A 24,262-nucleotide genomic window follows, 5' to 3' on the forward strand; every position below is an offset into this window, starting at 1 on the left:
GACATATTAAGAACTTCTATTCTGTATATAATTTTCTGATTTGTTTTAGATTTTGTTATATAAAAACATATCTATTTCATATGGTTAAAGGTGACAAACTAATGGTTAGCACAGTTTGTCATTTCCTAGATGTGTTGCTAATGGTACCACTATAGCCAAAAGTGGCATAATTGTTTTAAAACAGCTGTTCTTCCTGGTATTTCAAGACAGATTGACTAAGGGTCAGAAAAAATACTATGGCACAGTGTAAAAGAAGCAGGGGCTGTGCCAAACAGGTAGCAACTACTCAACCCCAACAAACTGAAGAGGTAAGATCTTCCAACAAATTCAAAAACTCAAAAAACAAGCTCCATGTGGAAGACACCTTGGAGATAGAGTTATTTCCTAAGGATTCTAAATGCTAGCAATAAAACAAGCCAGCATAGCAATTTTCAGCATAGGCAAGAAAGTTATGGAAGCCATGAATGCTCAGTATAGGAAAAAAATAAAATTCATAAGACAGACTCAAGCAAATATTTAGGAGAATATTCCATTGAAAGTGTTCACAACAAAATAAGCCAATGTGAGGACAGGATCTTAAATATAGAAGACAGGCTTGTGGTTAGTGATTATAAAAGAAAGATTTCTTTAAAATAGCAAGGGACCATGAGAAATCAATGCAGCAGCTGCTGATTGAGGCAAAGAAAAATAACTTTAATAAGAATAAGATAAGAATAAGATTCACTGGAGTCAATGAAAAAGCAGAAGATAGCACCAATGATACAAAAAAAATTTTTAACAGAGGTCATGGCAGAAAAATTCCTTGGTAGAGAAAAACAATATAATATACAGATAAGTGAGGTATGTGGAACTCCAATTAGCTATGATAAAAACAGTATCAATAGTTCAGCACCGTAAGTGCCTGCCCTATAAGCACGAGGTTGGGAGTTCAACCCCTGATACAAAAAAAAAAAAAAAAAAAAAAAATCCATAGACAGGTATATCATTCCAGGAATTCAATACAAGAATAGACTTTTAAAAGCTGTTAGGTAAAAGAAATAAATCACCTATAAAGGAAAACCCATCAAAATCACATCTGACATTTCAGCACAAACCCTCAAGTCAAGGAGAACTTGGAGTGAAGTATTTCAAGCTCTAAAGAAAAACAACATTCAGCTATGCCAGGTGGACCCTGAAAAACTAACTTTCAAAAGTGAGAAATAAGATATTTCCAAGACAAAGAATATCTGCAGAAATTCACGGCCACTAAACCAGCCGTTCAAAATATTTTGAAGGATATTCTGTAAAGAGATGACAAGGACTACAACACCATGAACCTGAACAGAAAGAATCCACCAGGCAAGGCAAACAAAGGGAGAGGAAAAAAGATGGAGAGCCAACAACAGGTAAATAACATCACAAGCATAAGTCAATACGTATCAGTTACCACTTTCAATGTTAATGGTCTTAATTCACCAATCAAAAGACACAGACTAGTAGAATAGATGAAGAAGTAAGATTCAAGAATATACTGCATACAAGAAATACATTTAATTCAAAAAGAAATTCACAGACTGAAAGTCAAAGGATGGAAAACCATACTCCATGCACCTGGAACCCAGAAAAAAGCGGGGGTAGCTATTCTATTTGCATATAAAGTGAATTTCAAGCCAAGACTGATTAAGAGAGATAAAGAAGGTCACTACATCTTTGTAAAGGGAAAAATTCAAGAGGAAAACAATCATAAATACATATGCAAAAATATCAGTGTACCCAACTACATTAAAAAATATTAATGGGCATGAAAAGTCAAATAAGCATTGATACAATTCTATTGGGAAGATGCAATACCCCACTGTCAAAAAAAGACAGATCAACTAGACAAAAAAATCAACAATGAAATATTAGAATGCAACCAAACTTTTGAACAAATGTATTTAGTAGATGTCTACAGAATATTCCACCCCACAACTTCAGAATACATATTCTTTTCAGCTGCACACGGGACGTTCTCCAAAACAGATCACATACTTGCTCATAGAACATGCTCAAGTAAATGCAAAGGGATTGAAATTATTGTAGGGAGCCATTGCTCATGTGTGGAGATTGATCACATTGTGGGGTTAAAGCAAGGCCAGCCCAGAAAAAAACAGAGATCAAAACAAGCTATGTAAACAAGGTATTCCAGAAGACAAGGGGCCCAGACCCGCCAGGCAAACAAGTTGCTAGGCAGTGGGGTTGAGACTGACATTCTTCTTTGGAGGGTATTAAATAAACATGCTACTCTGGTTGAGCAGTACCTTTCCTCCCATCAGGAGGATAAGGGCCCCACCTGACCCCAGCTTTGTCCTTTCTTTATTTTTCTCATCCTCTTGTGGCCTTTAACCTCAAGAACCAAAGGAACCACACTGGGTGCTGGCAAATTATCCTGTGAGTATTATTAGACCATAATGCAACTAAGCTAGAAATCCATGGCAAAAGAAACTACAAAAATTTCATAAACACTGGAAATTAAATAACACCTTCCTCCTAAACAACCAATGGTCACAGATGAAATTAAAGAAGAAATTAGAGAGTTTTAACAGCTGAATGATAATGACAATACAATATACTGGAATTTATGGGATAAAATGAAAGCAATCCTAAGAAGGAAATTTATAAATGTACTGGTAAACACCTTCAAACATCTGCACAAATTTAAGGTAACAGCTGACAGAACAAGATTTCTTAATCACAGAATTTCATTCCCTAATGTCAAAAAATAATAATGATATTTTGTAAATAATAGGTTTCCTTTTTCAGAACTCTTTACCATGTTATTTCACCATGGAATGCAGAATGAAAGGTTCCTGCAGTGATGATTACCTCTTTTTGATTATCAGGTACTATTTAATTAGCTACCTTTGTCATTGATCTGAAATATTACTGTCATGAGTTTATCTACTTTAAAAGTAACAATAACCTTGTGTCACCTTCAGATAGCTTTGATGTTAAAAATAATATTTGAAACTGATGTGCATCATAAAGACCTATATTTTTTGCTTATGTATCCACAAGGAAGGTTATTATATACAGACTTTCACATACATCTGATTAAATTATTTGTTACCAGAAATCATATCTTTGATCATGTGTGGCTTAAATGTGAACATGAAAATAATGATTTTTCCCTCCACCGATCAATAGTATCAATATAGTTAGAGTGTATTTTATTTTCTAGAGTGAGACATTTAGCATGCTATAGAAGTAAATGAAAGATGTAAACTAAAACACAAAAGTAAATGTCTCAAACATTAACATGATGTTGGCTGTGTTATTATGAGCCTAATGAAATCTAGTGAACACACAAACACATAGGTGTCATGCTGGGAAACCAATGATGTAGCTCTCATCTTGCCTGCAGGCAAAGAACATCTCATCAAAGCTATAAATTTCATGAGTCTGTTCCCAAATTTAAAACCCTTAAGGAAAATGGCTTTCATGGCTCAACAATTTTAAAGGGTTCTTCTTACTTGGCTTTGTAACTAGGAAATTAATAGTTTTTCTAAAACGAATCATAATTATATCGTGTTTCATGCTATTGCTGTTGTTAGCACTTAACTTCCACTCTAGAGATCAGAGCCATGTATTCCACATTGAATTCACCATGGGGTGACATTTATTACATGCTATGATTGCTCGGGATAGTCTGGGATGGTGATAAAATTTGCTCATTCATGGCTATGTAAAAATTGTTTTCTTGAGGTAATGTGAAATGGAGTTGTTTTCTAATCAACTTTTACTACTACTATTTGCCTAGTATCAGGAATAAGTTGCTTCAGTCCTAAGAAGTGTTAGTATCCAACCAATAGAAATGTGTAAAAGCCTTGGGAACCCATAGCACTGGTGATATGTTATGAAAGTAATTTAATTTATTTTTTTCCTCAGTAAGATTTGAAATAAAACTGAAGTCAGCATGCAAGAGTTATATTTGTAGGGAAGAGTCTTGTTTTGTTTTGTTTTGTTTTGTTTTGTTTTGTTTTGTGTACATTGCATAAAGAGCTTCAGGTTGTAGCATCTGGGAAAATATGATGGATGCAAGAGAATACAGATGATATCAGATACTTCCAACTGGTTCAGCTTAGAGAAAAACCATTAGTGATTGTTTTATAGAAAGACTATACATATATAAAATGAGTAAGAGTATCATTATTGCTTCTTGTGAGATATTAGAAAAGCAAAACTAAAAACAACAAAAAAAGCAAAACTAGGGGCTGGGGATTTACGTCAGCAGCATAAGCGCCTGCCTTGCAAGTAGGCAGTCGTGAGTTCAATGCCCGGTACCGATAAAAAGGAAAAAGCTCCCCCACCCCCAAAAAAGCAAAACTATCTAGACTGGCTTCATTTAATCTGGATGATCAGAAAGTTACAAATGAAAAGTCACTACACCCTCAGGAAAGGATGTCTTAATTTGTTTCATATAGAAATAAAACTCAAACATTTACAGATATTAAACATCAAAACAACTGAGTAAACATTTTTTCTCTGTCAAGCATTCTAACCCTCCAAAAAACTGAATTTACAAGAAGATCAGCCATAACTTAAATTTTTAAATTGGGTTTTAATATATTTTTAACTGGAAGGCAATTTTAAAAAGAATAGAACTGAATTATGAAATCATTTGAAAAATTAATTACAATGCATGTTTTCAAAAAAGGCTTTAGAAGCATGCTTTTTTGAAGATATGCTGATTTACTAAAATTTAAAAATCTATAAAAATTTTTGTGATTAGATTTTTCATATTTCATTAGTACCTTTTGTAGATAGTAATTATTTCTTTTATATTGTTCCCTGAAAATAACATAGGTTTTACATTTTTTCTCCAGCAGATGCAAGAGAGCTTATTTTCAGGGATGTCTCATTTTCTCCAAGTACATTCATTCATGTAGAATCATCTACCTTTATTCTTTTATTCATGTACAAAAGTCTGCATTTGTTCTTTCACTGAAACCCATGTTTATTTAAATACTGTCTTGTCATCTTCTCTCTACGCCCCAAATTCTGTTCCGTATCCCCTGTGACTCCAGTTCCGGTAGCACCATTGGCCTCCATCTCTCATGTCCAGCAGCAGAGCTCTCCTTAAAGGAGCACTTCCTGTTCACACAGCCTGCTTCCAGCGCACTGGCAGCACAGCTGTCAGTGATTTCATCCACAAATTCTTTACCCAAGTCAAGACCTCAGCAGGCTGGTTCAGAAAATTTCCATTAAACTAAGTGTTAATTGAAGACTTATGAGGCAGAAGTGGCAACAAAAATGAGGTAGGAATGATGGTCCACATGGAAGCCATGAAAAATTGCAGGAATCAAAATTCAGAAAATGTGTACTTCGCCGGTACATTAGGATGCCCATTGCAACACATGACATACTGAATTATAAAGGTTTATATTCTTGCTTCATTGCCAAGTGTGCCTGTTATTTGTGTTGTGTCTGTACGTCAAATGGTCATTACTTAATGACAAAACTCTAATTAAGTAATGACCATTTGACTTCATCCGTTTCCTTAGGAATTTATCTCTTCCAAAAGTGCTCACTTGGATATTTACAAATGCTTAACTTATATTATTTATATTTTAAATACATCTTGTCATTTTATAATTCAGTGTATCTATTCTGTTTTGCAATACACATACTGAATGTGTCAAACCAACTGAAGATCTTAACGGGGGCTTATTTTTGAGGTAGGGTTTATATTATAAGCATCCTAAAAGTTATGCTAGAGCTTATTTTTCAGGAAATATGGTAAAAGGATTAAACACTAATTTTGTGAACCATACTACACAACTCCACATGTGATAAATGACTCTGGAAAATAATACCAAGTGTGACCAGGTGTGGTGATGAATGCCTGTAATCCCAATATTCAGGAGCCTAAGGCAAGAGGATTGCAGTAAGCTCATGTCCAGCCTGAACTGCATAGCTGTCTGCAAACACTGTCTCCAAAAGACACACACACACACACACACACACACACACACACACACACACACACACATACACACACACACAAAACAAAATAGTATCAAGTATGAAATGTGACTTTTACTTAAATAGAAAAAATAACTGGCTTTAGTTTTTAACTATTGTAAATAAAACTTAAAGTATCCATGTACAAATCTTTGTAGGTGTACATGCTTTTATTTCTTATGTGTAAATGTTTAGTAGTGGCACCACTGAGTCACACCCTACAGCATGCTTAACTTCATAAGAAATCTTCAAACTTTTTTCCAAAATGTTACCATACTTCCACCAATGAGTAAAGAAAGTCAGTTGATCCATATGGCATTTCCATTTGTGTGAAATTATGAACTGATTAAAACTAATCAAGAAAGAAAGATCAGTGGTTTCAGAAAGGGCACAACCGCAAAACTCTAAGACAGGTATTGTAAGTGGGAAGGTTTTGTGTCTTGCCTAAAGGTTACATGGATATATCACTTAAAAGTTTATTCAAGTGTGTATTTTTTACATGGATGCCTTTTATTTTATATAAATCACAAGCTGAAGAGTAAATACCTGCTAGAAACATGTCACTTTTAAGCCCAAAAGTAAAATCGAGACTTTTATTTGAAAATTATTAAGAACCTTAGAAGAATGTTTGACATTAAGTTCATGGTAATAGAACATTAGGTATCGTACAGTTGGCCCCAGCAAAATTTTGATAAATGAGTTAAAAATGGGGTATGTTAGGATCCAATAGTGTCCATTTAACAGCAGTGAAGTGCTAGCATCCTTTTCTGCTTCTTCCGTTTGCTCCCCAGATCTATGAAAAACATACCGTCCTGAATACAATCTTTAAAAATGCTGTTTGCACATGTGACAGACACAAATACTAATTAAACATTCTTTTATTTTTAAATTCTCGGAAGGTATCAAGAAATACAACTCAGTAGCTAAAGTGAAGAGAACACAAATGGTGCAATGGTTGAGTGACACTGGTGGCACAAAACACACAGGAGTTCTCATTCTGCAGGCGTTCTACATTGTTAGTAACAGGCTGACTCACAGTGCTAGTGTTACCTTCACCTAGCATGAGCCAAGATACCAGAGAGCTCGAACGCTGGCGCCACCTCTGTTTCTTCCTGTCTGCCAGCAAAAATTTGGTTGGTGAGAAAAGGTTCACCTGCAAGCCAGGAAACTTCTAATGGAGCCTGAATACTGCTGAATCTATCTCTGAGCCTCCAGCCTTCAAAGCTGTGTTGGACACAGTGGTGCACACTTGTAATACTGACACTGGGGAGGCTGAATCAAGACGATTGTGTAAGTTTGAGGATAGCCTACATAGTGAGACCCTGCCTCAAAAAACAAAAAAACAAAATGAACAAAAGTCAAAGCCGTGAGAAAGAGAGTAAATCTGTGTTTCCAGCCACACATCCTTGAGTTTTTGTTATGGCAGCCTGAGCTCATATGTAACACTCACTATATAATACAAAAATATATAATATAAACAATTTGATGTAGGTGAGGTAACTGGTTTAATGACAAGTCATATAACCCTATAGAATTGTAAGATCATATATGTATATGTATATATATATATATTATGCATGTAGGTATGAATCTTTAAATTTTGAGTAATTCATATACAAATGTTTCCTAAGGGAAATTAAAATTCAAGCCCTAAGAGAGATGTATTTTAGAAAAACTTAAAAAAAACCCGACAACTTAAATGACTTTCCGTGGCTAAACAGATCACAAAATGTTCACAGGGGGCTAAGTGTCACTATGCTTTTTGCATTTTAAAAATGCAGTATCCATGTAAGAGATGAAAGCACACTAATACATGAATAAGCAGTCCATTAAAAATATGGCCAATGATTGCTTGAAAAATCTTACAGAAACAATAGGTGCTTTCACAGTTGTTCCATTATAAGCATAGTTCTCATGTTTTACAACAGATACAATGGTATTTATGATGATTTCATTATTTCATTTAAACCAAAGTCTTCATAATGAATTAAAGTATGGCTAAGTTGGAGAAAAAAGACAAAGCAGCAAGCTATGAATAAACTACTAATAAGATTTATAGTTTTAGAAAAGATAGTGGATCAAAAAAAGAATGGTATTAACAGGCATTAAAAAATGGGTAAAGAGTTGGGTGTGGTGGCACACACCTGTAATCACAGCTCTTGGGAGACTGAGGCAGGAAAATCACCGTGAGTGCAAGGCCAGGCTGAACTACATAGCAAGACTCTGTGTCTGCCAGAAAGAGAAAGAGAAAAAGAAGGGGGGAGAGGAGAGAGGGAGGGGGAAACAACAAAAAGATTAAATAATTAATCTTTGGGAAATGACTGCTTGGGTTTGAATGCTTGCTCTGCCAAATAGGAATTATGTAACTATAGTTAATTTAGTTCCCCTGTTTAAGCCTCATATTGACTGTTGCTAAAATGAGAAAAATGGTATCAATCTTGTATTATATGCAAGATATGTGCTAAACATTTAGCCCAGTACCTGCAACACAATACACTTAAGTATGATACAAATCATGCATTATTGCTTCTTTTAAATGTGACACTGAAACATTACCAATCTGTGAACATTGGTATTCTGAAACAGATTGATGTGGGGAAACATCAAATTAGTACTATTGCACTTGCTTACCGCAAAAGGCCCTCTACAGATGCTCAACTACCTTCTGTTCTCATGCATTCTTTAGCTTAGTCTTTGCTCCAAGATTCATCCAGGAATTTGCTATGCAGACTAGAATGGTTTCTTTAATCTCCAGGGTTGTATTTTTCGAGGTCATGCTTCAAGGACTTTTCTGTTTTACTTTCTTGTAATTTTCCTCCAATTTAGCCCACCATTATCACACCTGCCACATTTCTCAACCTGTCAGACATATGCAGTAAAAATATGGCCCCACGGCAAATACATTGATTCTATTCTTACAGGGAGGAAGCTGTAGGACACTACACTGCCTTACAAGCCTCTCAAAATTCTGCCTCTTATTTTAAGAAACTACACCCTAATCAAAAAAAAAAATCTGTTAAAAACATTTGGACATGCAAATAGCAGTTGGATTCATTGCTTCTGCTGTAGTTGGCAAATGATAACTTAGAAAGTAGAACCAGGAAGAATAAAATAGCTGGTTACTGAGAATTCTAATAAAGATATTGGTCAAAGGAATTTTAGAAAATTTCCAAATCAAAGGAACATACGGAAGCCAGGCACAGGGACACTCAGTAGGTGAAGGGGGGAATACTGCAAGTTTAAGGCGAGCCTGGGCTGCACAGTGACTTCAAGACCAGCCTGAACTACAGTGAGACCTGTCTCCAACAAACGGAAACGAAGAGGAGGAGGAGGAACAGGAAGAAGAGGAAGAAGGACAGGGTGGGGGAGGGAGGAGGGGAGGGAGGGAGAGAGAGAGAATGAGAATGTCTGGGGAAAGTAAGGACCTGCACATAGTAGGTCCTCAGTAATTGTCACACATGATTTACAATCATGGCTCTACTCTACCAAAATGTTAAATTCTCATCTTTTTCCTGCATTTCTAGAATATCATGTGAAATGTATGTTCCAAATCAGAAAATAGTATATCAACTTGTGGCACTGGTTTGAAGTGTTTTCATGAGCAAGCATGAAACAGACTCTCCGAAGTTCTCTTTCAGTTCACCCAGGTAAGTTTAGAGTTATAGACAAAAGAAAATCCTGTTTTATTCTAAACAGGATTTTATTCTAAATTAAAAATTTTAATCCTTTTAAAAACATTGGAAGAACCACTTTTTAAACAAAAGGCAAACTGCTCTAAAACACACACATTCCGAATACAAGCTCCTATTTCAACAACTTTATTGAGAATATTTTGCAAGTAAGATTTTACAATTTAACATATTACAAATTAGAAATTTCATGTGCTACTAAGTAGCAAATTTTTCAAAAACACTACAGAAAATCTTCTATTTCTTTGGATTTTTCTGTTCCATGCTGAACTCCTGAGATACATTTTTTCTTTCGGCTTCATTTTCATCTTCCTGTGAAATAAATTTTAGAGAACATTAAAATACACACTTAGGGCACATTTCATTGATATTTAATGTACTGTAACTATGTTTTAGCTCTAGAACTATGAACTGTCATCACTCCAGGAATCCTAAGTAAAAAGATTATAAATACAAAGAATAAAATATAATATTTAAATATTTAGAGTACATGCAATTTTTGTATTATACATTTTTCTAAAATTTTCTATATTTTTAAAAGCAACCAACTTTGTCAATGTCCTGAAAAGTCTTCTTTGAAGAGTGTGAACCAGGTATTTTTACTTCACTGTTTCACAAAAACAAAAAACAATAAATTTAACTTCTAAGACACTTTATGTGCTCCAGCATGGCATTTTGGTCCCATCTAGCATATGTTCTTGACAGCTCTGTCAATTTTCCAATTACTTGTACCACCATATGTTATGAAGATCAGTCAGGTCTAAAATAGGAAACATGGGCATGTCAGGCTGCATGATGCTTACGATCTTCTACAATTTCGAGTCTAAGAGTTGTCCTCATAATTCACACCAGGTTTTGTGGAACATGGTGAATAAATGAAGTGACATCATAATGTTTGCTTCCACAGGAATGAAATGTATCTTGGGTTTAATGTTAAATGGCAACCTTCATAGTATAAATAATGAGCTTCTGGAAAAATATTTCATCTTACAATTTGTAAACCATCTCATTTTATATGTTCCATTAACAATATCCAAGTACAAAGCAGTCTTGCTTTGATGTTACTTCTGATTAGGCATTATCATTCATTTTTACTAACTGAAATAAAAGGCATTGTCTAACTACTGAATTAAAGCATGAGAAACTAAGTATCTTTAGATGCTAGCGGTAGTATCAGAATCACCAAATGTATGCTAAAATCAAATTCAAATGAATTAAACTGCTGCTTAGTGCACAGATACTGAGTAAATGCAAATCAAGGCACATACACTGTTTTCTATGAAAACCTATAACCCCTTCCTAGTCATTAAGGCATTCCTTCTAAGAAATGTTTCTCTCTCTAAACTCACCAGCATCTGTGATTTAGACTTGCCTAACACGAGGAAGGTAGAGAATTGTCAATATTACTAACCAATCTGAAATGTTATAGACACTAGGGATGGGGCTTTGACTATCATTTGGCAATTTAACTTTATATGTTTTCCAGGTCAAAGCTATTATATGCTATTTGACATTTTTCTCAATTTATCTCTAGTATGTAGACACAGTTCATGTATGTTCAACTGACTCAAAGGTTTATTAATGAGTAGGGAGCTTCCACTTTTTAGAAAAAAGTTCCTGGAAATAACATTTCAGTTACATTGTATTAAAAATAAAATCTTTCTTTATACTTTGTCTTCTTAGGTGAAACTGTCAGAAAGTGCTAAATCAGTAGGAAAGGAGGCAAGGAATGTTCATTAGGTAGCCCTGAATTTTTCAAGATATACCTCAAGGCAGCGTTCATTATCTTATACTCCTACAATCTAACAGCACAGTACAGTATAATGCTGTATATAGTTGTCTAGTTAATGTTTCCTAACTATACAAAACAGTGGAGTAAAAAATGAACATCACAGTGGTTTGTCTGAAACAACTGTAATTTCAAAAAATGTACTCTTAATTCCTGCAGCAGTCACACTTGCAGCAACCTTTACTTAGATCACACTGAAAGCAGAAATAGGAAAAAATGTTTGAAGCAACATGCAACAACATAGCCACTAGCAAGCTTGTATTCTTTAATTTGTAGATGAATGGAGCTTTTTAGCACCTGAGTAGACCACTAAGTCTACTTAATGATAATACGATATCCTGGTTTAACAAGCTTTTTCAGGCCAGGCGTGGTGGCTCACGCCTGTAATCCCAGCACTACCAGCCTGGGCTACAAAGTGAGTTCAAGGCCAGCCTGAACTGCATAGCGAGACCTTGTCCCAAAAAAGACCAAAAAAAAAAAAAAAAGCTTTCTCTAGTTTACCAACCTTTAACACTCTCCAAACTCCAAATGGAAATGAAGAAGTTTAATAATAAACTTGAGAATAAGGAAGTAGCTACACACTTTTGCTTTCATATTTAATTATGAATAAAAGCTATAGGACCATATTGGTAAGTGAAATTAAAAATTGCATCTTACATTAGTTAGGATATGGCAATATATGGATCAGGAATATGCAGATATACCAGCATATAAGGATTCTTAATACAATGTCATTCTTAGTTATAAGTCAGTTTAGTTATAAAATATAATTTATGAATGCCTGTCCCTCGTATCACCTTGCGTTTAGGACAGGTACATAATTTGTTTCATACCATTACGTTCAGGACTTGTCTTAAAATAGCCTGCCTCTTTAGAAAGCTTTTAAATTACTTACATAACTAGTAAAAGCTAATCTGTTTCTTCTTTTATACAAAGATAGCTGTGACCCAGCTGAAGAAAAGGATTATAGATGGGAAGAAAAGGAAATCAACTCTAACTGCTAGAGTATTAGATTGAAATTGCTACAGTATAACATCATCAAAATAGTACTAATAGATTTTGCCATAAATAAAAGCACTGAAATTTGATTCAAAAAAGCTTCAGGAGGGAATTTTTGGAAGTGTGATAACTTGCATTTTAATATTATAGGTCAATTTTTGTGAGAACTTTCAAAGCAGTTCAAGATTAACAAATCATTAAAGTAGTTCAGACAGGCAGCAAATACGTCTCAATGATAAATAGCAGCATAGTAAATAACACTGCAAAGAAAGGAAGTTTTCTTTCCTTTTTTTTAAACTAAAGCATCTCTTCAGTACTGGAATTAAAGGCAAGCAAAAATTTCCTCTAACAGAAGGCAGGATTTTTCCCCTTTGCTGAGATAAACATCTGTTTGTTTCCCAATGAAAGAAGACCCTTGCTACACGGATCATTTTCTTACTGACAGGCCTGACAAGTCTGACATTTGTTTCACGAAGTGTTCTAGGATAACAGCAACAACATATACTCTCTGAGGGTCCTGGAAAACAGACAGCATTTCCTCTTAAATGTGTAAGCTTGATAACTCAAACTCCAGAAAACATGATTTTTACAGTCTTGCAATCTGTTATTAAATGCAGGATTCAAAGAATGTATACTTACATAACAAGAACCTTGACACCAAATAACTGAATGTGGTTCCTTAGCTTTCTTAACTCTTTATGTGCACTGAAAGGTAGTGAGAATGTTTCTAGGTAAACATGTAGTAACGATCTAATACTCTAGGTGGCAGTAGAGACTAATTATTCTAATATAGAAATAGGTAAAAAGCGCTGCCATGTTTACACAAATTAAACCCTTTTCCTACTAATAAAACTTGTAAGATTTTTGTTTAAATGTTACTCAATTTATACTATCAGTTTGAGACTAAGAAACCCTTTTATTTTTCTTTTATTTACATACATGATTTCACTCTCATATGTTGAAAGAATTGATGCCATCCTTCCTGTCCATCCTTCTTTTCTTTTTTGGTAACAGGAAACCAACTCCAAGTAATGGCCAATTGTTTTAGCACCTGGAATTTCTACTGATCAGGTAATATATGGGTTCAAATTATAGTCTATGAGTACAAATGACTCTATATTTATTTTGTAGACTGCCATATTCTTTTTAAATTTTATTTAAAAGGAAAAAGAGAAACAAAACAAAACAAAGCAGTGTAAGGGTACAAGTGATACAGAACTACAAAAAAAAAAAAGTAAGAAATCACCAGTTAATAGATTACACATTATCATCTTAGAGATAGTTGCTCAAGTCACAGTATCAAAGCATACAAAGTGGACATTCAAACAGTGAGACTGCAAACACTTGTGCTCAATGATCCAATCAAAAACATTAACATGGTCATCCATTTAACACCCCTAAACACACTTGCAGTTGTATCCTTTAGAGCACTTTTTTTCCCTCTCTTTTTTACAACAAAATTTACACATTTTGGGTTTTATTACTCCTTAGTTCTTATTACTTTTTGGGGGGAAGAGAATAAAGTCAAATATGGCAAAACAAAGCTGTCAGTCAAAACCAAGGATAGACATAATACATGATGTAAAAACAGAGTACAAGGTTATCAACAATGGTTACCATAATGCCTCTTGCTTCCTTAAAAAGAATTGTCTATCTCATTAGGTATTACAAAGTTGAACAAAACAGTAGAGAACAAGACAAATAAAACCTAAACCTTGTAAACATTACAGGACTTCCAAAGAAGATAACAGACTGCCATATATTTAATTATTTCTTTGAAAGGTAATATTATACAAACAGACCGTGTTTCTCATTGTTTCTTTACATCTTTAAAGATGGTTACATTAGTGTTGTTCTGCTTGAGATACTTGGCAAAAAATAGTCTAATTAACCAAGTAATCAAGGTTAATATCAAAAGTCAGACACAGAAACATTAACTCTCAATATGATACAATAAAAAGGCACATCACTTCTGGCCTTGAATACCTCTCCCAAAAACATGCGACCTCAATTTTATTAAAAAATATCTTATAAACACTCAGTAAAACAATGATCTACAACAAAGTGCACACCTAAAATGTTTGCTTTCCCTCATTCTACATAAAAATTTTCACAAATTACCTTAAGTCTTCATAATGGTAATGTTATTGATTTTTATTTTCTTGTCTGTGCTTGTCTGTATTTTCTTACAAGGATGGCTTACTTTCAGAACTGGAACATGTTATTTGGTATGATGGTACTTATCAAACATAGTCCCTTTACATTCTGGGTTTATAAACTTTGTACAGAAATAAGTGAGAACAGTGGCAATCATATTTTTGAAAGAATGATGTGAGTTGCTTTTACTTTATCAAGTTTGCTATTGAAAGAGAAGACATATGGTGCTACAACAGAAAAATAAATAAACCGTAACTTAAAATGTTTCTGTTTTCTTAAAATATTTTCTTTAGATTTTAAAATATTCCTTTGGTCAGAGAAGGAAGTTATTGAAATTGGATTAAAAATACACAAAAATTGTCTAGATGCTTTAATAATAGTTTTTTTTAAAAAATATAAGTATATGAAGTATTTTTAAAAACAGACATAATCCAGCCAGGTGTAGTGGTGCTGTAATTCCAGCACTTGGGAGGCTAAGGCAGGAGAATTGTTGTGAGTTCGAGGACAGCCTGGGCTACAAAGTGAGCTCCAGGCCAAGCTGAACTGCATAGTAAGACCCTGTCTCAAAAAGACAAATAAATAAATAAATAAATAAATAAAAGACTTAATCTGTTCTAAGTGTTGGTAGCTATAGGACAAGTAAAAAAATAAAACAGTTCTTTTAATCTACAGTCAAAAAACTATCTTCTTTTATTCATTTAAACTACAAGATACAAGTATCAACAGTATGGCAAGTTGCTCCTAACACAGAAAATATGCTAGTGCTGCACAAGAAAAAATTTATCTCAGTAAGTGGAAAAATACTGATGATAATGAAAATGTTTTAGGCAAAATGAGCACGCTGCATGCTTCAGACTAAAATTAATTAGAGTTTTTAATGTTTTACAATTCTACCATAATTCTTTAAATGGTGCATTTACTTCATAGTAATAAACACTTGGATCATTAAGTAAAATGCAAAATGTGTGTGATGTGCTACATTTAACAACCTTTGGCCATTTTCCTGTACTTCTGCATTCAGTGTTCTAATATATTGAATAAGCAATTGAATACCACAATTAAATTTCCTGACTTTGCATATTTGAGATTCTTATTTCGTTTAATACAAAGGCAATTAATCTACCATTTTACAACTGAATTCCAACTTCAGTGGGCCATGATAGATACTGAAATGACCTTACAGGAAATGCTTAATTAAATTTACTGTAAAATTCACATGAAATTTTTTTCTTATGACAAGTCACATATTTAATTAAAAATTCAAGGACTATATTATAAAATTAAATAACTTAGGGCATTCTTAATAAACACAGCTCGAATATAAATGTCATGTAATAAAATGGAGCTACCTTGTAAAATTTTACCTTAGTAATTTAAAGACCAAAGGCGTTAAAGGAAATCTTCTTTCCTATGCTAAAAAATGACATCCTTTTATGTTAATAGCAAATCAGATGGGAGGGGCCATAATGTTTCTAATTTTATATATAAGAATATTTAAATATCTTTTTTGTTGTTCTACCATCAGTTCTCTCCAATTAATAATTCTGAACCAGAACTAGTGGAATAAGTTTGCTTTTCTAAGTCTTTAAGCCTTCCTATTACTTTTTTACTTCTTTGTGATAGCTTTTGTAGCAAGGAATTGCAACAGTTAAAAATAAGGCTGGGCTGGGCATGGTGGTATAGTCTATAATTCCAGCACTTTATGCAGCTGAAAGAGGAGGATCACAACTTCTGGCCCAACATGGGCAACTTAGTGAGATCTTGTCTAAAAATGAAATAAAATAAAATAAGGCTGGAGATGTAGTTAACTAGTGCAAAAGTCCTCAGTTTAATCACTGTACTGAAATGAAAAGTAAAAACAACAACAAAAAAAACTTTTTCCATATGATTGGAGATCAAGAAAAAAAATCTCCCTAACCAGGGAAGGACTTACAGATCGGCACAGCCATCTTCAGGGGGTTGGTTTAAACAAAAGGAAATGAAAATCAGAGTGGCAGGTGTAAGTGTGGCACAGTAAGTGAGATAAAGGAAAGGGCACGAAATGAATGATGGACAGTAACTCTGAGTTAGGGTAGACTCTTAGTGAGCATAAACCCAATTCTATATAACTTCCCATAATTTTAAACAACCCACAACTTACATATGAACTTTTAGGTGTGTAAGATACAGTGCTGGACTGCATGAACTAAGAACACTATATTAGTTTTTTCTTCCAGCAGATGAGTTGTTACATGATGAGTATGTCTGACAACCTCCAGGGAGACTGAAGACACAGAATTCTCTGTCTCTATTATTAGACTTCTAATCTCTGGGAGATAGGAATGGAAGTGTGGGTTAGAAATCTACATGAGAGGCCACAACATTGGTGAGCTCCCTTTGCTTATAACATTTTCCAGTTTAAAAGATTCTAACCTGTTTTTAAAGTTTTTATACCGATAGCACTGACTACAAAGTGAAAAATAAAAAACTCTCAAATTCCATTGCGGGCCAACATAAATGTATTTTCAAAGAGGACAGTATATTTTGAAAGTGTATGGCACAAGGCAACACAATATTCAATTAAGTTCTGAAAGATATTTTTATATTTATATAAACCATCATCTAGTCACTAAATGTAACATTTCAAAGTTCCCAAATTTGCTAATATTTTAAAAGCACTTTTACTTCTTCTGAGATACTCAAAAACGGCAGATGCTTCTAAATTTATGGGTTTTTTTGTCCTAAATACACAGGTTTAAATTCCCAGATTAAAAATTCTACAAAATAAAAGCAAGATAAAAATAACATCTAAAAATGTTCACGATAGTAATTCACTCATTATAGTGCCATAGACAAAAAAATGTTCAAATTCAGATAAAATTACTGATGGGCCATTAAAATTTCAGGGACTGTCACATTCCTATAATCCCGGCTACTTGGGGGACTGAAGCAACAGGATCACAAGTTTAAGCCAAGCCTGGGCAATTTAGTGAGATTTTATCTCAAAATAAAAATAAACCAATAGACTGAGAAAGTAGTTCAGTGTTAGAGCACTTGCTCACAGAAAGTCCTGAATTCAAACTCCAGCACTGTGCAATAATTTTTTTTCAGAGATAAGTATGTACTGTGCAGTATGACTAAAAATTAATAACTAAATTCATGATACAAATGGAAAACACTCTATAGGCATTTGCCATTGTAGAATGCATTCTTTAATGGGATGTGATAAAAGTTTACCTTTCCTTGATGTATACTTAAAAAGCATTGCAAATTTTTGTTTTGTCTTGCTTAGTCTGGCCCTATGTTTAGTTTATAGTCAAAACTAACGTCCATACTACCATTAGAAAAAAATCATTTTGGGCCACTTTAATGAATACCACAAAAAATAGGAGAAAATATTAAAATATAATTTTATATTTCCTTTGCTGTCCTAATGTTCTACACAAACACTAATTACCTTATAGATCACTGTTCACAAAGAGAATTCATATAAGTATTAAAAATCTCATTGTTTAAGTATATTTAAAAAGTGAAAGGTTAAGAAAAACTGCCTAAAGAAAATGGCATTTCATAGTAGCATAATTTCACTGAATCATAGTTATAAGACTCAAAATTAAAGTTATAATTTGCATTAAGATATACTGTAGCCTGCTTTAATTTTTCAGTATTTCAAATTTTAATGTTATTACTCCTGAGGTCAGATATACTGTTAACATTTTAAACTGATAACCGAAACTAAAAAACATAATATCTAAATAATAAAATATTTATGAATAGATCTTCAGCTAAGAAATATATGAATTATACCAATATAGTATGTGTCTTATACAATGCTTTTACTAAGAAAGAAATTATCAAAATGTCCTTTGCAAAAACTACATCAAATTAAAACATGGGTTTTAGGCTAATTGTAAACAACTGTGATGTGTTTGGGGTAACTCATTTATTCTCTTATACTTCTCTTTAGTCATCAAGCTATAGAACATTCAAGAGTTTTAAATGATCTTACCCAACTCTCCACTGTATTCTAGCCAATAGATTGATGAAAACAGAAATCTGTTTCTTCACCAAGACTCCTACAATTGTCTGGTTACTTACAAATAAAACAACTCTTTGAACTGTCTTCCAAGCACAAGTAATTAAAAAGTACTTTCTTAAAGGCAGACTAGTAACTTTCTAGCAGAGCAAATTGAGCACCACCACTTTAATTGGCCAGCAGGATTCACGTCACTGGTAACACACATGACACAAGAGTTCCCTGTTGCAATGCACTGAAAAGTGACAACAGAGAGACAAAGGTCTGTGTTAGGCTTCCTAGCAATGCACATCCTCCATCTATTAGGAGAAACTATTACACAAAGCTAAACTGTGGGACATTCTACAAAATCAGTGACTAGAGCCCTTTGAAAGTGCCAAGGTCACCTGGGAATAGTGGTGCACACCTGTAGTCCCAGCACTCAAGAGGCCCAGGGCAGAAGGATGACGACTGCAAGTTCAAGCCAGCGTGAGCTACACAGCGAGTTCAAGGCCAGCATGAACTACATAGTAAGTCTCTCTCTCAAGAAAAAATGCCAACATCATTAAAGGGAAGGTAGAGTAAAGAATTACCACAGACTGGGAGAGATGAAGATCTCTCTTTCATGAAATTAAAGATGATAGAAAAGGAAATAAATGGCTAAACTGGTAAAAATCTAAACAAATTCTATAGTGTACTTTCATTTCTTAGGTCTGATGACGCTTCTACATTTATTTAAATTGTTAACATAACAAGAAGCTGGGAAACGATTAGCAGGATGCTCCATATTATCTTTTCAAATGTCTTAAAGTCTAAAATTATCTCAATATTAAAAGTAGATGTAAATGAAGCATCTTTGTTACACAACTTAGAAATGTCAATGAGATTTTGAAATTTGGTTTCAATTACTATTTACTTACCAAAATAACATGCAGAGATAATCAGCCTTATGCATAATGGAGTTTCAGCATTTCTGTAACAGACAGCTCACTACAGACTCCACGCTGTATATCAGTACTCACTGCCTGCTCACAAAACCGTAGCTCTTTAGTTACAATGGGTGATGTTTCACTGATGAAATGCATTGTCAGGCTTTTGATTTCTTGCAGTTTAGAATCATTAGAATATAACTAACCTATAATATGGTAAAATGTAATATGATTGACTTTTACTTTTTAAGTTATAGTTTCTTTGGGAGCAGATAATCATTAATTTGATATTTTATTTCAGTACATTTATGCACATTTCAAATTGATACCTATTCTCTAGAAGAAAAGAGATACATTGCTTAAAAAAATTTGTCCCTATGAGCAGCATTTTATCTAGGCCTGACATGTTTAAATTATCAAAACATGAAAATCTACTCCTAAACCACACCTAAAGAAACATTTCGCTTTTTATTGGTAACTCATCAACAGACTTGATTGTGTTCACTAGATAATTTTCTTATTTTAGAAGAATCTGGATTATATTTTGCCCCCTGGTTCATAATAAACATCTTGTCTCCTGAAGATGCTACTGACAAGCTGCCTTCTAATCCTAGAATCTCTTTTCGTCCTTCCACAAAAATTGACTGAACAAAGATCATATGCCGTATTCTGGGCAAGTTGTGGAAGATAATAAAGATGCATGTAAATAATTACATGGTAATGGAGGAAGTATGCAATAAAGCACATAAGGTGTACAAACATGATACCTTAAGTAGAGTTTGTTTTCCAATGATTAATAGTCTACAGAGTTGGACTATGACATCAAAATAAAATACCTTCCTCTTGTGCAAAGATTAGTATTGTGAGACTTCAAAACAAATTATTTTTCAGTGAAGGACAAACTAGTCTTTTATTAAGATAAAAGGGTATTCAACATTAAAGGGCACTGCTTTCAGAAATACAATTAGTGAATTTTTAAAACTTTACATCCAAATGAACAGATTAAATTATCTCAAATATCCTTATTTCAAAATGAATGTTATTTCCCCAGAGTGAACACATTAATCTTCATTGTTTTATTGGAAATTAACAGCTCATTAGATGTCCATAACATATCTCTTACGCCACATTAATTTTTATGGATTTTAAAAAGTAGATTTTGCTTCAAGTAAAATTAAAAATATCATTTTAGAAATTCTACACAAGAAAATTGTCCAATGGTGGCACTTTATAATCAGTGTCAGAAGTACCATATTATCATATCCTCAATTTACAGATGAACTCTTTGCTACTATTTGGCTTTTCATGAAAAATAATTAAATATTTATTAAATATTTTAAAATATTTTATTAAATATTTAAATGATTAAAATATTTTAACTGTTATCTAGATAAATATTGGAACTTAGAGATTTGGTAGCATCTTGTGACTGGTTAAATGTCTTAAGGTTAAAAATCAATGTGCAAAAAAAAAAAAAAAAAAAAACAACCCACCACACCTCAGTATGTACTCTGGAAAGCTGAAGTAGAAGGGTTACAAATTTAAACCCAGAATACAAACTTAGTGACTTAGTGAGATCATGCTCAAAATTAAAAAGACTGGGTTCATGCTCCAGTACCATCATAAACCACCACCACCAAAAACAGTAACATACCAATAATGTCAGAAGAAAAAAGAAAAGTCTTTAACCTTATCATCTCAACTCTTAATATACATAAAAGTAGAATTTTCTGTCAAAAAATCCTTACTGGTACAACACTGGCATCTTAAATTTCTTCTTCAAGTCATCAGAGTTTTGCTTTAGATTTTTTAAAAGGCCTACAGTTTAATTTTCTTTCCCATAAATATTTTTTTAAAACTGAATAGACACATAATAATTGTACATGTTTATGAGGCACAACACAATATTTTTATTCATGCATATAGTATGCAATTATGTCAGAGCAACTGGCATATCGATATATCACCTAAAATGTCCTTTGCTTGTGTTAGGAACACTCAAAATCTTTTCTATAACTTATTTTGAAATAAGCTAACTGCTATCAATCATAAAACCCTGTTGTTTTTTGTTTTTTACTGATTATTTTTGGCACTCAATCTAAAGGTGCAGAAATAACGAGGGAGACACAAAGAACAAAAAGACCTTTAATGCAGGCACAGGAGACACACGCTAAGAATGTGGGAGCACTCTAGTTGGACAAAGTACTGGGGGCTGTCCAGTCCTTATAAAGATTACCCCTCTGGGGAGAGGTCTGGTTAGCCAACAGTAATGGATTACTACTACACATTAGTGCATGCAGGCTGGGGATTGGGGAATCTTTGGTGCACGTGGGAAGGAATGACAGGAAGCCTACTTGTGGGCTTGTAGTGTCGGAGAAAGAAAAGCGGGAAGATGTCTTTTTATAGTCTCCTCACCATGTTGAACCACTGCCATGAGGATGTGGCAAGATTTATGTGGCTAAAAGCTACCATTTACTTGTCTTTAATTCTATCTTTAAAACTTTGCTGTCCTTCACTAATCCTATCTGGAGATGGCCCTAAAGGAGTTCTTTGGCTTTATGCACAGTATCAACCCTTCTTTCACCTCTCCGTAGGTGAACAGCAGACTGTTCTCCGTAATGTGAATCACAATGAAACAACCACTTACCTATACACATGCATACTGTATGATTGCTTTTGCTCAAGCATAAGCCCCCTTGCAGCAGATTCCCTTAGTCTTGCTAACTACTACAGTATCCTCAGGAACTACTATATTCTTTCAAGCTCAGTGAATTTTTCTTGAATATCTGAATGAATGCTTTTCTACATAAAAGCATATAGATCACAAAAATAATTTTCACTTTTAAAAATGCTTATTAAATATCAAGTATCCATACAGTGAAGATAAGTATCATTTGCATTTCCTCTTGATGAAATTAAGGATTGGGGACATTAAAAGCTGCCTTTGTTCACACATATAAAATTAGAGGAGCTGGGGCTCAAAATCAGATTTTTGATTCCAAAAAAATTTCTCTTTTCAATATACCATGTGTAGAATTAAATTCCCATAGTCAGTAAATCTGAAAAGCTTTACCTACATTTTCAAAATGACTCAGTTTTCACAAAATGGATAACGAATAAATTATCAGTTTGGAAGAACTGATCAAAAGCAATCTTAAAACATGAACTAGTTCAGATATGGAAGATTATTTACGGAAACCTTGAAAAACATCAACTATATCATGATCTAACTCATTCCCTCACCCCAGGCTCTTCTGCTGAGCCATGACCGCCAGCTGAAGGACATTTGCAATGACTGGACCACAAGCATGCTATCAGTGGATTAACTCATTGCTGGAATCAAAATTTGACATTGCTGTTGAGAAATTATGAAAACAAAGGTGGAAGATGAGTGGAGAGAATGAACCAAGGGGGCCTGGTTCTGGGAACTGGATCTGGCAACTGGTCATCTTCTTTCTCTTCCGTTTCATCTTCCTTCTCTCTCTCATCTGCCATGAGGTGGGCAACTTTCTTCTTTCAAATCCCTCTACCATAATGATCTTGCCTTACCACAGGCCTAAAAGCAATGGAGCCAGCTGATCAAGGGCGGAAACCTCTGAAGCTGTGATGAAAATGAGACCAAAAACAAGTGCAGTAATCATCCCCTTTATCTTCAGGGGTTATAGTGAAAGACCCCAGTGGAGGCGTACAATCTCAGATCATTCAGAAACCAAATATACTATGCTTTTTCCCATATTTATATACCTATTATAAAGTAGGCACAGTAAGACTAACAACATAAACAATAGAGTATAATAATATTCTGCAATAAAAATTATGTGGTCCCATTTTTTTCTCCTCAAAAATACCTTATTGTACTCTGATCCCCTTCTTTTAGTGTTGGTGAGGTAACATGAAGCTAAGTGAGTTAAATAATGGAGGTGTTGTAATTTACTCACAGTGTTAGGCCACTACATAAGGGTCACTTGAAAACAAGCAACATCAGATTGTGGCAATAAATCTGATAACACAGACAGCTACTATGGCCAGACAGGATACACTATGTTGGTGTACTGGATAAGTGATGATTCCCAGGCAGGATGGACTGGGACAGTGCAAGATTTTATCAATACATAGACCACTGTTTATTAGTGAAATTTTCCTTTTAACATTTTGCACCTCAGGTAGCAAACAATAGCAAGTAACACTGAGAATAAGGTGGGAGCTACTGAATTATGAAAATATTTAGACGTACTATGGTGTATTTGCTAAATCTCATAATGATATAGAAATAAGACAGGAGAAAAAGGTGTACTGGAAAAATGTTGCAATGATCAGTTTCTGCGCAACATAACATTCTGTCATTATCCTGGGATGACTGCTTAGTTCCTAAAATATATTCATATTAAAAGAATTTACTGTCACAGTCCATGGCTTTCTCAATTATTTGACAGCTACTGGCACAAAGTTTATTTTCTAAAGAAGAAAAATATCTTTTAAGTCTACAGAGCCAGATCTGTGCAGGACGCTTGGGAATGTTTAGAGGTCAAATTTGAGAGTCTTAAAAGAAAAATCTAGTGTACTATTAAATTGAATATAAAACTCAGATGTAAAGATACAGTTAATGAAAACATTTACATATTTAACATTAAAAGAAATTATACAAAAGTTAATGATTTCATAGCAACATTATGTGGTAACTATACTGTTCGATCAAAAACATGTTAAACTTCTAGAATGCAAT

The 24,262-nt window shown here is 33.9% G+C and overlaps 1 protein-coding gene across 6 annotated transcripts in view; it reads right to left on the reverse strand.

Annotated features, from left to right (window-relative positions):
• Positions 1-24,262, reverse strand: part of Phf14 (PHD finger protein 14) — a 284,212-nt gene that overhangs the window by 80,243 nt on the left and 179,707 nt on the right. For 3 of the 6 annotated variants that reach the window (XR_010045211.1, XR_010045215.1, XM_063242100.1), the window contains one exon: positions 9,785-9,983. The exons of the other annotated variants lie outside the window; for them this stretch is intronic. Coding sequence is in view for 1 of the 3 variants with exons in the window: in XM_063242100.1 (XP_063098170.1) it covers positions 9,909-9,983 (75 nt within the window). In the remaining 2 variants the exon portion in view is untranslated. Of the gene's footprint in view, positions 1-9,784; positions 9,984-24,262 lie in introns of those variants that run through there. 6 annotated transcript variants of the gene reach the window in all.

This window comes from Cavia porcellus, unplaced genomic scaffold (assembly GCF_034190915.1).
Source record: "Cavia porcellus strain 051 isolate PalLab524CR breed Dunkin Hartley unplaced genomic scaffold, mCavPor4.1 scaffold_2, whole genome shotgun sequence".
NCBI classification, from domain to species: Eukaryota; Metazoa; Chordata; class Mammalia; order Rodentia; family Caviidae; genus Cavia; species Cavia porcellus.